Source organism: Dreissena polymorpha, chromosome 4 (assembly GCF_020536995.1).
Source record: "Dreissena polymorpha isolate Duluth1 chromosome 4, UMN_Dpol_1.0, whole genome shotgun sequence".
NCBI lineage: Eukaryota > Metazoa > Mollusca > Bivalvia > Myida > Dreissenidae > Dreissena > Dreissena polymorpha.
The window spans coordinates 117,511,014-117,525,730 of record NC_068358.1 but is presented as its reverse complement, the minus strand read 5'-3'; the positions used below and the strand labels follow the sequence as shown (position 1 = coordinate 117,525,730).

The window sequence follows — 14,717 nt, the reverse complement described above, 5'->3', positions numbered from 1 at the left end:
CATTGTTCAAATAGTCACTAAAATTGCTAAAATTATAATTGTTTAATGATCCTAACTTGCAATACATTATTTACAGCACCTTTCAGCGCTCGACTCCAAAGGGGATGAGTACATCGTAAATGTGCTAAATACAAGGAAAGCATGCATGTGTCAACTATTGCCTGTAGTGTTTCCGATCGTGAGACGTGGTAGTGAAAAATCGTAAACAAACAAAAATTATATTTATTAGCACATTTAACCAACATGAACAGACAGCAGACAGGTTATTCGAATGGTATTAGCACAGGTTCACGATTTGCACCACTAAATAGCGTAAATTCCCAGGAAGAAATGCAGAAATCGAGAAATGACAAGCGTTAACGTCAGGAGTCAACGGATGGGGTGTCGACCTTCAGACACTCATCTTCAGTGGATAGCTCCCCTATACGACAAATGTACTCCGCCGATAACTTACAGCATTTAGAGAGCAAAATCGACACTTTATTAGATGGCATGAAAAATATGGGTTTGTTAAAATGCCGTGTTGACAATATCAAGTCCAGTTCGTACTACAATTGTGCTGTACAAAATATCACCCACGAACGAGTACTACTGCTTCAAAACAAAACATCAGAGCTTGATGCCCGACAGAGGGAAAGCTTCATACTTATTGCGGGGGTAGATGAATGCGAAAACGAAAATTGTTTTAATACAGTTCATGAATTTCTGCGAAGGTCACTCAACATTGACAGAGGTGAAATCTCGGTCCTTCGCGCCAATCGTGTCGGCAGACGCACCAGCACAAACAATACACGACCACGGCTTATTCGAGTCATGATGAGCCACCCAGGTGACGGTGACGACCTCATGAACAGCGCACGTCGACTTGCCGGAACCAACTTCAGCCTCCTGAGAGACTATCGAAAAGAAATAAGCGACGCCAGTAAGCAGCTATGACCCAAATTCAAGGAAGCTAGGGCAAAGCATGGTCCCCGTAACGCCCAGCAGCACTCCGAGTGAACGGACGAATCGCCGAGGACTTATTTCCAGAGTGGTACCCTATCCTCAAAGGGTCAAGAATAACAAACATCCATGAGCGCATCCATAACTCGGTAGCGTCCAGTGTAGAAATGCTCCGCCAGTCAGTAAAACATACCGCCCACAGCCTACACGACCCGCCCAAAAGAATCCTCAAACACATGCTAACAAATCACCCATACAACTCGCAGACGAAAGGTTCAGACAACAGTCAGTAGACCTGACCATTAAAATGCAGAATCCAACCGTTCCGCCGAGACCAAGAGCAGCACCAAACTTGCCTTGCGGAAAGGGACCATCCAAACCCAAGCAAACGCTGCCATCACATGTGACTTTAACGGACAATGATGGAAACATGTCTGATGAGGAGGCGAACCATGGCGACCCACCAAACTCCCCACCAGTTAACAGTATAAGGTGCTAGGAAAACACCGGGACAGTCAATCCGCATATTGCAAAAGCCCGTTTTGACAATGTTGTATCGTCCAGTGTCACTGACAATTTATTTGTTAACACAAAACAATTTGTTACAAATAACAAACATTCTTATACTATTTGTGAGAAAAATTCTGATGCTGCATTTGTCATTACTATTTTCGGACGAATATATTCTTTATGTGACTTTACTATTATCATAACGGTTAAATATTCTACTAAAATTACCGCAGAAAACTTCTATCAATGAAAAGAAAAATCTGTTTAAATTTTTATCACTGAAACAGTATTCATTCAATACAAAGATATAATCAAAACATAAAAAATGTAACGCACAACTGTCCCCGGTACGACTTTTTTACAAAGATAATTTTTTGTATAGTATGAAACTTCACTTATGTCTCTGTTATTGAAAACATGCTTTCAACTTTGTATATCGAATAACATGTGATAGAACGCATTCTCACGACCAATAGTGTGTGTGTGTGTGTGCGTGCGTGCGCGCGTGCGCGCGTGCGCGCGTGTTTGTGTGTGTGTGTGTGCGCGTGCGTGCGTGCGTGCGTGCGTGTGCGTGCGTTTGTGCGCGCGCGCGTGCGTGCTTGCGTGCGTGTGTGTGTGTGTGTATGTGTCTAAACATGTTCCTGCATATGAGTGTAAAGTCATGATTTACTAATGACATTCGTTAATGTGACGTTTATTTATATAAAAACTGTTTAAGATGCACCGATAATGGTAAACTCACCAAAGGAACTTCACGAAGAAAAACATTTAATTCATCTACTAGGCGCATACAGTTACAAATTATTAATGGAACTGATGCGCACTCTTATCATACCAAATATATATAATAGCGAGAAGTCCTAATGCGCTTTGAATGTATACATAATATGTTATTTCGATCAGCTTGATATTATTTCAGAATACGATTTGCAAATTAATACATCCGTTTTACCATAATTTATTAGCATGTAACGTACAATATGAAGCATACATGTTTGAACAGCAAAACTTAACGGCTACACTATAATTCAAATCTTCATAACATATTAAAAGTAATCAAAACCACTTTTTGTCCTTTATATTTACCCTGAAAAAGAATCGAACTAGTATGCTCAAAAGAATGGTAAACCAACAATGGGAGACAACTCTGTTCAAATAATGTTTTTGTCTAGGCGATTGCAATCCCTGATTTACATAGATTCATTAAATTAGTTATTGTCAAAATGATTTTTATCTAAAACAACCCAACCAAACATTTTTACCATGCCAGGAAAAAAAGCTGAATGATTGACCGTTCAGTCACCTACAGGCGTATGTTTGTTTATTTACTGAATATATTGAAACAATGCATGTACATAATTATATTAACACTACTTTCCCTTTAAGGGAAGAAACACCGGAACACTTTGTGATTCGCCGTTTCTTTGCTACCTTATGTTTCATAACTGTATGTTTCCTTCACAACTACGCTCCCGATACGGAGAAACAACAAAATACAAAACATTTTTTTGGTAAGCTGATGGTATTACAGACTGACTGAAACCAGTGTATTTTTCCTGCTCTTCGCATAATACAGATTGTGTTTTGAAAGTAAGGAAATGAAGAATGTGGTCATTCTGGAAAGTTCAATGAGGATTTCATACTTTTATGTGAAGCAAATTCCTTTTATCACAAACACAAATTACTTTTTTTAATATATCCATTTTAAATAAAGAAATCACGAAAAACGATAACAAATATTGTACATGTCGAACGACACTGGAATATATTAAATAGACTTAGGAAATATATATCACATATGCCATTAAAACATACACATTACCATTAGAATCATCATTTTAGAAATTATTTGGGAAATGTGTTGACATGTACAAAGTGGAATAAATGAAATTATTGAATAAAGAAAGTTATACATTGGCATGCAGAAGTACTATCCAATGAGAAGACGGATTTAGAGCCTAAAATGTTTAAAGAAAACATCGAGGTCATCTGCATTAGACCAGAAAACCTTAAGAAGGTTGCACCCTTAACGATAAGAGAAGATTCAAACCTCCTTGTAGTAATCGAGAACAATATCCAACTGATAAATAACCATGACGACCATCCAACAATTACAAAATAACATCAGCTCCTGATATTTTGTTTTGCACATACTACATATCAAGCCATGTCACAGAGAAGGTAGTATAACAACAAGGAAGAGTAGGTAGCAGAACAACAAGGAAGAGTAGGTAGTAGAACAACAAGGAAGATTAGGTAGTATAACAACAAGGAAGAGTAGGTAGTAGAACAACAAGGAAGAGTAGGTAGTAGAACAACAAGGAAGAGTAGGTAGTAGAACAACAAGGAAGAGTAGGAAGTAGAACAACAAGGAAGAGTAGGAAGTATAACAACAAGGAAGAGTAGGTAGTAGAAAAACAAGGAAGAGTAGGTAGTAGAACAACAAGGAAGAGTAGGTAGTAGAACAACAAGGAAGAGTAGGTAGTAGAACAACAAGGAAGAGTAGAAAGTAGAACAACAAGGAAGAGTAGGTAGTAGAACAACAATGAAGAGTAGGTAGTAGAACAACAAGGAAGAGTAGGATGTAGAACAACAAGGAAGAGTAGGAAGTAGAACAACAAGAAAGAGTAGGAAGTAGAACAACAAGGAGGCTGCGACCATCGCCCCATTTTCATCAGCATGCAGTACAACACCAAGGTAGAATCAAACCTCCGTCGATTGAACTACATAAAGGCAGACTGGTCACTATCTTATTACTTCTATGAATATTATGATGCAGGGACGAGATTTCAAAAGGTTGAAATCTGCCATCCTCTAGGCAGTTTGTGCATGTATTCTGAGAAAAACAGATTACAAGCCTTACTGGAGCATGCAGAAAGACTCATTTATGATATACTAGGTCATGCGTTTTTCACATTTAGTATGCACTCAATGCATTCTCAATGCATCATTCGTTTGTGATATTTTTATGAATGTTTGAAAGTTAATGTTCATCTGTATTATGATAAATTATTGGCGCATTAAATATAGTTTTTGCTTGCATGTGTAATAAATATGTCGTATGTATGTAAAAATGCATGCGAAGTTCTGGAGAAATACGTGGTTTCAGTCAGACTGTAATACAAACAGCTTACCAAAAATATGTTGTTGTATTTTGTTGTTTCTTTCAAGGGAACGTAAAGTTATTGAACATCATGTAGCAAAGAAACGGCGAATCACAAAGCGTGCCGGTGTTTCTAGATTGGTGATAAATATACATCACCTATGTCACTCCATCTCTTTTGTCCTAATATATCGTGCACTAATTTCTTTATCTAGCCAATCGTTTGTTTTATTTGTGACGGTTTTGCGGTAAATAAGGTAATATTTTTGTTCTAGATTCGTCACATAGATATTATTGATCTATATGCGTAAATTAACAGCGTCATTGTATACCACAAATCATAAATTAACATAAAATATTTTAAAACTATCCAATCAAATTTACTTTATCAAATGCTACACCAGTTTGAATAGATAATGAGGTTTGCTCATTTAGACATCTGTCATTATTAACAAACGTATGCCTTTTAATCATTTCAAAAACTTATAGCTGAACACTTAATTGATCATAAGTTATATAAGCAAATGCTATTATATTTTTACTACTTTCATTGTAAAACCGGAGTTAAATTATTTAGAAGTTTATTCCGTTTCGTTATATTATTAAGCTATGTGTGTTAGTTAAGTTTGTTTTAAAACCGGTTGCATAGTGTAATCTAGAATGACCGATTAGATGTAATGAATTTTAATCTCGGGCTTAATTGAAAACAAGTTTAAATCAGGACTTGTGCAAGCTACCAAGCGCCCACGTTACCTACCTACCCGCACTATTGGATTGTTTCATATTTATTGTTTTACAGATGATTTTATGTCATCTCTGGTTGAACGTCTGCTGCTATGTTTTATAATGATGTATCATATTGATGCTTTGACACTAACAGTTACTTTTTAATTACACCACTCATCAAGGCCATATGTTTCTTATCACGAACCTAAGATTATTATTGCATTCAGAAGTATGTGAACAAAGTCCCCAATAATACAGTGGTTAGTTCCTGACAGTTAACTGACCTCTCTTTTAATTTACATATAGATAACTGCAGTTCAAAGCATGATCTTTAAAATAAGCATGCTCGGGAAGTTTATTTTAACCTTGATTCAAAGTATAGATGTAACTCATAAAGGGGTAACACACTTGGTAATGATTCTTTGAAATCTGAACATAAACATTTGGGAATAAACTACATTGTTTGGCAGCATACAATCCTTGAATTCCCAGAAGATGTCAATATAGTTGTAAAAAAATGCATAACATCTTATTCATGTTTTTTATTTCCCATGTTCTTTCCGTCTTCGCATTTCACGGTTTTTGTTTTGAATTTATTTTTCGTTATTCTAACGCATTTCTATTATGTTTTCCTTATAAAGTGTATTTATTCGATTATGCGCAGCATAATTATGTTGTGTGATTTTGTCTATTCCAGAAATTATTATTCCATCGTTCAACTGCTATGTTTATCAAATAAAGTCGACCAACACTTTCTTTTAATTCATCAGCCAGTTATGTTTTTGCAGTACATAAAATGTTTCTACTCATTGTTTTCTCTTAGTACAATATTTGTTCATTCAGTTGCTCATGCCGCATGGTCCTTGTCTGAAATAATAATTTGAATTGTACATCGGCTTTACGAATTAAACTACTTCCACTGGTAATGTCAACATGTTTTGAAAAGAAAAGCTTTCTTTTCAAAACGACGTCTATTGCTCCAAATAGCCCATCGCGGTTTGAAATTTATTTTGCACGACCTAAAGATTCTACAATATATACTTAAGTTCACAAATCAGTTATATATGTTACATAATGTATAGGACGCGTGAGGCTAAAATTTTCATTGGTATCGGCATGTCTTTAGTGATGTCAAAAGGTGATATGTATAAGCTGTCATATAATGCATACTTATACTTATAGACCCCTTTCCTAATATTTCTTTCGAATATCACGTTTCCCTTCGAGTTATTGGCAGTGTAGACCAACAGATATACTTGAGTTAATTATCCAACGATAAAAACGAAAGCCTTTAAACTGTCATCTACAATGACGGTTTAATGTCTATTGATAATGTTCGCATAGTTGTGATGGAATCAAGTTTACATAAAAAATAAACATAGTGATTAATAAAGTTGCAACCACATCATTTTACTTTTAATATGAACATAAAAATTATCAACAAATAGCTCACACTTTTTGCCAATCTCCACGCAGAGTTGTCGTTCCTTGCTCTCACATGTAATCGTCGTGCAAGACATTGACTTTCTGCCTGACAATACCAATACATTACACACCAGTTCATCCTGTTTTAAGTACGGATGTTGTAAGAAAGTATAAATTCTTAGCTACATTTTGTGTAGTGTTTATTAAAACTTTATTTTTAGCATTGATATTAGAATCGATATTTTATGTGTAACATTTTTGTCGGTAATATAAATGCTGTCATTGTTCAATAAATGAAAACATTAAAAGAATTGTATACGGTTCGATTAGTATATATACATGTTTGCTATAATATTAAAACATTCTTTTGTTCTCTACAGATAGCGGCGATCTTTTGTATTCACGGGTGCTAACAACGCAATAGTAGGAGGTTATTAAAGTTTGTTTACATTCACAGTTCTCAATAAAAAAATCGTTGAACATGAGTTCCCCAATTACTAAAGGTATATTATAGACAACAACAACAATGCTTTAGAATCGCTAAAACCGAAAATAAAAGACAACTAAATATAACAAGAAATATCTTTTTAAAAGGTAGTCGGCGAAAATGCTGACTTTGAAATTAAGTTTGCAATTTACGTTTCGAAATAATTAAATTGAAAACAAAAGTTTAACTATTGTTTTTGTTAACGTGTTAGTCACATATTCACAGCATGAAATGTGTGTTATCAACTTATCATTGTCAAACCACAAATTAGTGTAAGTAGATACAAATTATACAACGGGAGTGCACACCATATGTGTCCTCACATGCGTTATTATGAGTGTATTTCTTCACCATCGAAATATGTCGTATGTTAATATTTGATTTACACGCAGTTTTTTTTCGACACATTTAAAACACACTTTCATAGCCACGTCATGCGAAAATGGGTCTTACTAGTTTCGGACAGCGTATCTTAAGCCCAACCTGTGCATTTTCGCAGTCTTATCAGATGCGATGCTGTTCGCTATAAAATCGTCCAATGTGTTATGGTCTCATTATATTACTCCTTACCAGACTGAGAGATGCGCAGGCTGAGTGAGCTATACATATGATGGGCGCATATGGAATAAGACCCATTTTCGCATGACGAGGGTCATTAAAAATCTATTCGCGAATTATAAATGGTACATTTTAGCACAATTCTTTTTGATACAAAATTGTATTCAAAATAGCAAACTTGTAAATAAGGGCAGCCTATCCAAGCGTTTAGGAACGATTTCTAGACGTGCTGACCGAGTACGGCAAACATTTGTTGTTCGAAAATTAAACGATTTTCCTCTTATCGTGACACTACTATTTGTTTGTTTTCTCATCTTGAATGCAAAACTTTGTTTATCGATATAGGGATAATACACGTTTTCGAGGGCATGATCATCTGCGAGCGCTCGAATAATCCGTTCTTGCCCGAGTGCGTAGCACGACGACACGAACGGATTTTGAGAGTACCCGCAGATGATCATGTCCGAAAAAATGTGTATTTTCGCTATTATTGCATAAACAAATCACACATACCTAAATAAATTAAAATAACATTGAAAACAATATGTCTTGTTCATTCGACATCGACAAAATAATTCGATTATTTCAATACAGTTCAAGGTTGTGTTTTACATATGCCTCACTCGGTCATCATCAAAAATGACGAGGCTTTACCTTCGGAAAGGCAGTTTTCGATTTAAAATGTGTTTAAATAGTGGATTAATGCAAAGTTGAAATGCAGCCGCGCAAATTAAGAAATGAGGAATTATTTTGGAATTTACAGCAGGAGCGTTGAAGGTACATAAACACTTACATTTACAGCATAGTCTTTTGAAAGTGTTGAGTAAATGACCTTAACTTCATTGACGTTGCCAATAAAATAAAGCTGTTGTCAAGAGAGTGCAGATGGTATAATTTGAAAAGTGGATTGAAATAGTCATTGCCATTATCCCTGCATGCATGAGGAAACTGGTGCTTATTCAGTTCCCCATTTATGCTTGGAAAGTCGTCGAAGGCTGGAGATGGCAAGAAACTGCGCGTGGACCAGATTATGCATATGAAAAACACGCAACAGGGCTTGAACGGCACGTGAATCGCCTTGTTAATACACTATTTCTCCCGTTCAAGCCCTCCTTTTGCCAAGTTTCTGCACCCCGCCAGAGGGCATTATAGATAGAGTTTATGCAATAATAGTCAATTATATATTCCCCGGACGATTTAGTGAACGACTACTGACCCTGAAATTATGCGAGATGGATTTCAACGCGTAATTGTAACTGGGCCACAATTTGTGTCACTTGAACATACGGAAAGTAGTCCGGCATTCCTTAGACTGAATAGGGATACATCCTTTGCGCTGAGCACAGACACAGTGATGTAGCCAAAGTTCAGAGGTTTTATCTCGAATCAGAATATGAAATATTCGAATAATTCATGCGTGTCTGCTGGCGTTAAGTAAAAGTTAACTGAGGTGAAAAGCTGGGTAAATCAAAGCGCACTAGTGCTCTATACCCATGTTTAAGGTCAGAGTTGTTGACACCGTTTGAACTGCTAGGGTAACAAGTAATGCATAAACAACAAAGTACGGGTCAACAGGGCTGTCTTTATGACTACACAATTCGTGTGTAAAAAGTATTTCTCGCCGATTTATTGTTTATTTATTTTCATCAATTATGTTATTGCATATTTTTAATTTGTATATGGTGTCAACAATCAAAAGTTTTGTACAGGAAATTTCAATAATAAAAGTATATTCTTAGTAAGATAGGTATTCGATATTCAAACAATATTAATTTAATATGATGGTGATTGCGAATTGTCTTTATATTCAGTTTTCAATACCATTTTCATCATATTTGCTATGTTTCCTGAACGTCAAAAAGGGCCATGTTGTTGTTGATTTGTCTAAGTTTTTTCTATGAAATAAATAGGATAATACAAAGTGCACACACATCTCGACCTGTGCGTTAAGACACACTCTTTATAAATTTGAAGTGGCTTGTGTTGATTTCAAACTTGCGATTAATTTTGAAAAATGAGTTGCGTCTTAAATTATGCAATAGCGAACAACTTTTGTGACTTCAGCGCTTTGATAAATCGTTGTAATTGCTTCATTCGCTGCACATGTTGTGTATAAAATAGTATATAACCTTTAATTACATGAAAGTCAACATGTTTCTAAGTTTTATTTCACGAGATTCAAACTGTTTTGTTTTTATCAAGGCTCCGAACATTGATAATTGAAATTAATCGCTTATCGGATGTGTCGTGCATCGCCCATCGGCTGAGTTGGTCATCACCCATCGGCTGTGTCGTTCATGGCCCATCGGCTTGTCGTTCATCGCCCATCAGCTTTGTCGTTCATCGCCAATCGGATGTGTCGTTCATCGCCCATCGGCCTGTGTCGTTCGAGAGAATACGACATGTAATCGTGTATCCTCAATATTGCATTTGAATGAAATGTTTTTATTAAGTTTTTATCAAATTAATAATTGATCGCAATATTAGAGGGAATTGTTTAATATAGTTTATTCCATTAATTTAACACATGGCAGTTATGATAAAAATGTGTGTTTCATTTTTTTCTGCGTTTTCTTGTTTCGTGTCCTACTCAAGGGTCTTACTTGCTTGTAAAACAAAAGTTTCACTTGGTTTCTGTTTTAATACGCTTACGTTGTTTTCTTTTTCCAGTCGCACATATTATATGCAATTAAAAAAATAAGTTAAATTAAAGTTGTCTGACTTGGTTTCGTTCGTCAAATGCAAATATTTACTTAATCAATGACCATTAGTGTTAACCATTAATTGTACATGATCTTGCCATTGATTCTTTTTTCATTGGTTGAGTGCCGGTTTTGGTACTGTAAAGTGTGTTTCTAATCCGAAAGTAGCATTATATGATGGATTTCTAAAAAGCATAATTAAATAAATATTATATACCTTGTCCATCACCATACGTTTGTTACGAATAGCCTCCTTATTTATTTTGTCTGAGTTTATTGAAATCATGTATCTCGTATAAGATCATAACACCTAATGCCTCGAAAAATGATATGATAGTAAAGACGTCAGTTTTAAAACAGAACGGTAATCGGTGGATACAAATATTATTATATATTTAATTATTGAGACGTCATCCGCATGCGAGCGCAATTATGCAAATAAGAGAAACATCCTTTGTTGTTATTTATGTCAATTGTATAGTCATACCGTCTTCTATTTACGACACTCGTCTTACAAAGTTACTACATCTTACACAGAATACACACTCACCAACATTTACAATATTTAACAAACCACATTTTCAATTTTTGCTATTTTTTTTATTTGTTTTTATGAACATGAATATGTTGTCAAAATGTTTGCATAATATCACAAGGTTGTCAATGTCTCTCAGTCGATTCCGAGTTGAGATGTTAACTTGTGTCTTGATATTGCACGTAGTAGAAGCTTGGTCTGAAATATAATAACACGAAGCTTGTCAATCTTAACATAAGAAAGTGAACTGCAAATACACATTAACTGAACCACACTTTAACTAGATATATAATAATATTCATAACGTAGTATACAAATGCATACTCTGTATCTTCCCGCAATGATTGAATATTATTATACGCTTAGTGTATTAGATTTTTTATAAATATAATGTCGTTGTAGTTTGTGACGGATGCCTCTTTCCACGTTCATATTTACTTAAGAGTATATGTTGCATAATAATAATAAACGATAGAAACCTGTTAATACTTACATTTCCATGGTTTAAAAAACACGTGGGCGTCCGGCGTATCCTGATGGGGGCTTCACGGGGTTGCCACCAGAAGTCAAACCAATGGTCTTTTGTGCGACGTGGAGGGACTCCCTGGCAAGGTTGGCAGCAGCGGCGTTAGCGAACGGGTTGCCCATGGAGACGGCGCCACCGGTGTTCATGTCAATGATGCTTGCAGCATCGCCAATAGATCCCTTTGCCAAACCATGTCCGAGCGAGGAAGCAAGAGGGTCGTGCCCAATAGTTGCTACTCCGGAAGCTCCAACTTTGTTGACGTCGTGTACAACATTAACACCCATCGGCACTCCTGGTCTTTGCATGCCGCCGAAGGGACTGACACCAATCATGCCTGGTTGATGAACTCCCATCATACGTCCGCTGACCATTTGACCTCCGAAACCTGATGACTTGGCAACGTCGTGCATCACTTCGCCCTCAATCGTTCTTGCAACATGTCCGTTGGGGTTGATGAATCCGGTTCCTACTGGCACTTGAGCTGCCTTCGCAAGGTTGTGACCTTGAACAGCATCGGCTCCGAGGGTTGCTTTACCAATGTTGTGGGCAATAACACTTGGGTGATCCACACCGACGGTTCCAGCAGATACTCCCCCAAAAGGTCCGCGGTTTACAAAATCACCATTGAAGATGGGCTTTCCAGCGGCAATAGCTCCAGCCTTGGCCATATCATGCTGAATTGGATTAACTCCCCCCATCTTGGCCTTGGCAATATTGTGTTGTACTGATTTACCGCCTCCTAAAGACACCTTTACAATCCTATGATTGTCATCATCATCCATTGACTTTGCGATATTGTGTTGGATTGGGTTACCATGTCCCATGCCACCAATGACTGGGTTAGTACCAATGGTTTTCAATCCTATATGGTTTGCCTCCTTTACGATGCTATGCTCTGTTGCTTTTGCAACCTGGTGTCCAACCGATCCGGGAGCAATGACGTATCTGTTCATGTTGGGGTCAAACACGAGTTCCTGGCCGTTGAAGTCAGATGGGAATGGCATGCCGCGGAGAGGATCTGTCCAGCCGTCGTTGAGATTATGTGGTCCGTTAGGCATGACTGATCCGAATCCATTGGCAATGCCGTCAGGGTTCAGAGTACCGCCGTGTCTGGGAAGTAGGACGTTACCAATCATTTCACCGGCGGTGAGCGGTCTGCCAAAGATGGTACTTCCAATCACGCTAGAAATATCATCTGGTATCATACCTCCGTGTGCGATACCCATGAGGCCTACGGGACCAAAACCGGGCTGCATACCACCGCCAATGGTCGCCTTGGCGACATCGTGTTCCAGTTGTTGACCTACAGTAGCCGCCTTTGCCGTGTCGTGTCTAAGTTGGCCACCGACTACTTGTGCTTTGCCGATGTCATGCTGTATTGGGTTGGTAATGTATTGGCGATCCTATTCCAATATGGCCTCCGAGGCCGAACTCAGGCTGCAACCCACCGCCAATGGTTGCTTTGGCAACATCGTGCTGCAATTGTTGTCCTACAGCGACAGCCTTTGCCGTGTCATGTCTGAGTTCACTTCCAACTACTTGTGCTTTTCCGATGTCGTGCTGAATTTGGTTACCTATGAAGGGCTTATTTACAATCCTAGCTCTTCCTCCATAACCTGCCACACAAATTTAAATACCATATTAAGTATTTCATTGAATAAAGTAAAATATAATTTACTACAAGTATAATACTTTCTCATTATGTGTTTCAAATCCCTTTACTGGGGGTCTTTGCAAATACTATGCAATATTATATAAAAGCACAACACAAACCATAATTTTGCTTTATCTAAAATGCCGTGTGTTGAAGAAAACAGATGTAATGTCAGTTTATTTTTGATGTTTTTGTTCTATATACTGGTCCGTTCTCGTCTTCGGAAATTTAGTTTCAGAATATTCTGATCAATATAATTCTACATGTATACCTTTGGTGCGTTTAGCAAATAGTTTTATCAAAAGTAACCAATAATATTTACCTTGTGAATGGCTGTATGCCACGAAAACGAAACACAGTATTGTTCTTAGGTACATCTTCATTTTGTATCCTGAAATCACAAACATACAACAAAAAATAGAAACAAATAAAAATGCCAAATGTTATTAGAATTTACTGGTTTGAAGGTTTTGCTAAATGAGTGTACATGTATTCCATTATGGTCTCGCTTTATGATTGTTTATGCATTCCCTTGCGGTCTCGCTTAATAATTGTACATGTATTCCATAGCGTGTAAAACTCATACATTGACGTATTAACACTGTTATATTGTAATACAAAGCAACATCTATCATAGACATTAAAAATTATTTTAAATTATGAATATTCTAAAACGTAATATAAATAAAGCATGTCTAAGATTTCTTATTTTTGCCAGTAATATTCTAAGGCTTTGTTTAACAAAACATATATCTTTGGAATCATAACAAAACACAACTCAAGAAAATAACGTCGATGTTTTAAAAAAGGTAACATGTTACTTAAAACACTTAAGAAAAAACTGTCTACAATTAATAACATTTATAAAAAAACATTGTTTTTACATTTATATGAAAAATAAAATATGTGTGTTTTTTAAACAAACCAAGCTATATAACACAACTATTAAGATATAAAATGCCTTATCATCTTTGACTTTTAAATTACAAAAAGCATTTAATATGTGCATTCAAAACTATATTATAAAACTTACTGTTTTCTCAGGACACAGTAGATATGCTTTCACTGTTCACTCTTTGTTTCTGCTCTGCAATAATGTTGTCTATTCTCTATTATTTAATGTTTGTTGTGTTTGTGTATTTTCTAGATCTACTGTTCCCTATTTCTCTCCGTTGGTCACCTTGCTCTGCTTTACAACTCTGTCCGTCGGAATATTTATACACGGCCTGTGTCAAGCTTCACCGATCTGGATTAACATATCATGCGGTCGAATGACATCAACGATTGTCAAAACAGTCGTTAAACTTATTAGTTTACAGTCATAGAAACTCATGTAACAACGTCGCAACGAATCACAAACCGTATCGAAGTTTCCCGATGTTTGATAGATGCCCGTCGCTAACGTCACTCCGCGTTACGTGACGTTCACGTTTGTCTCAATTTACCGACAGTGGTCTGCCACTTTTCGGCCAAAAAAAAACAATAGAAATCACGGTGTACTAAACAGTATTTAGTCAAGCGTTTGCGCTATTTTGATGGTCTTCCGGCA

General features: G+C 36.7%; 1 protein-coding gene across 1 annotated transcript; it reads right to left on the bottom strand.

Annotated features, from left to right (window-relative positions):
- Positions 1–11,031: 11,031 nt before the first annotated feature.
- Positions 11,032–14,516, bottom strand: LOC127880059 (uncharacterized). Its single transcript, XM_052427284.1, has 4 exons — positions 14,202–14,516; positions 13,491–13,559; positions 11,482–13,130; positions 11,032–11,186 (listed from the first exon to the last, which is right to left on the bottom strand). The coding sequence occupies exon 3, from the start codon at positions 12,768–12,770 to the stop codon at positions 11,493–11,495; it is 1,278 nt and encodes a 425-aa protein (XP_052283244.1). The 5' UTR covers positions 12,771–13,130; positions 13,491–13,559; positions 14,202–14,516; the 3' UTR covers positions 11,032–11,186; positions 11,482–11,492.
- Between the last annotated feature and the right edge of the window lie 201 nt (positions 14,517–14,717).

Coding starts and splice junctions, on each gene's coding strand:
- LOC127880059 (XM_052427284.1), bottom strand. CDS start 12,770: ATGCAGCCCGGTTTTGGTCCCGTAGGCCTCATGGGTATCGCACACGGA.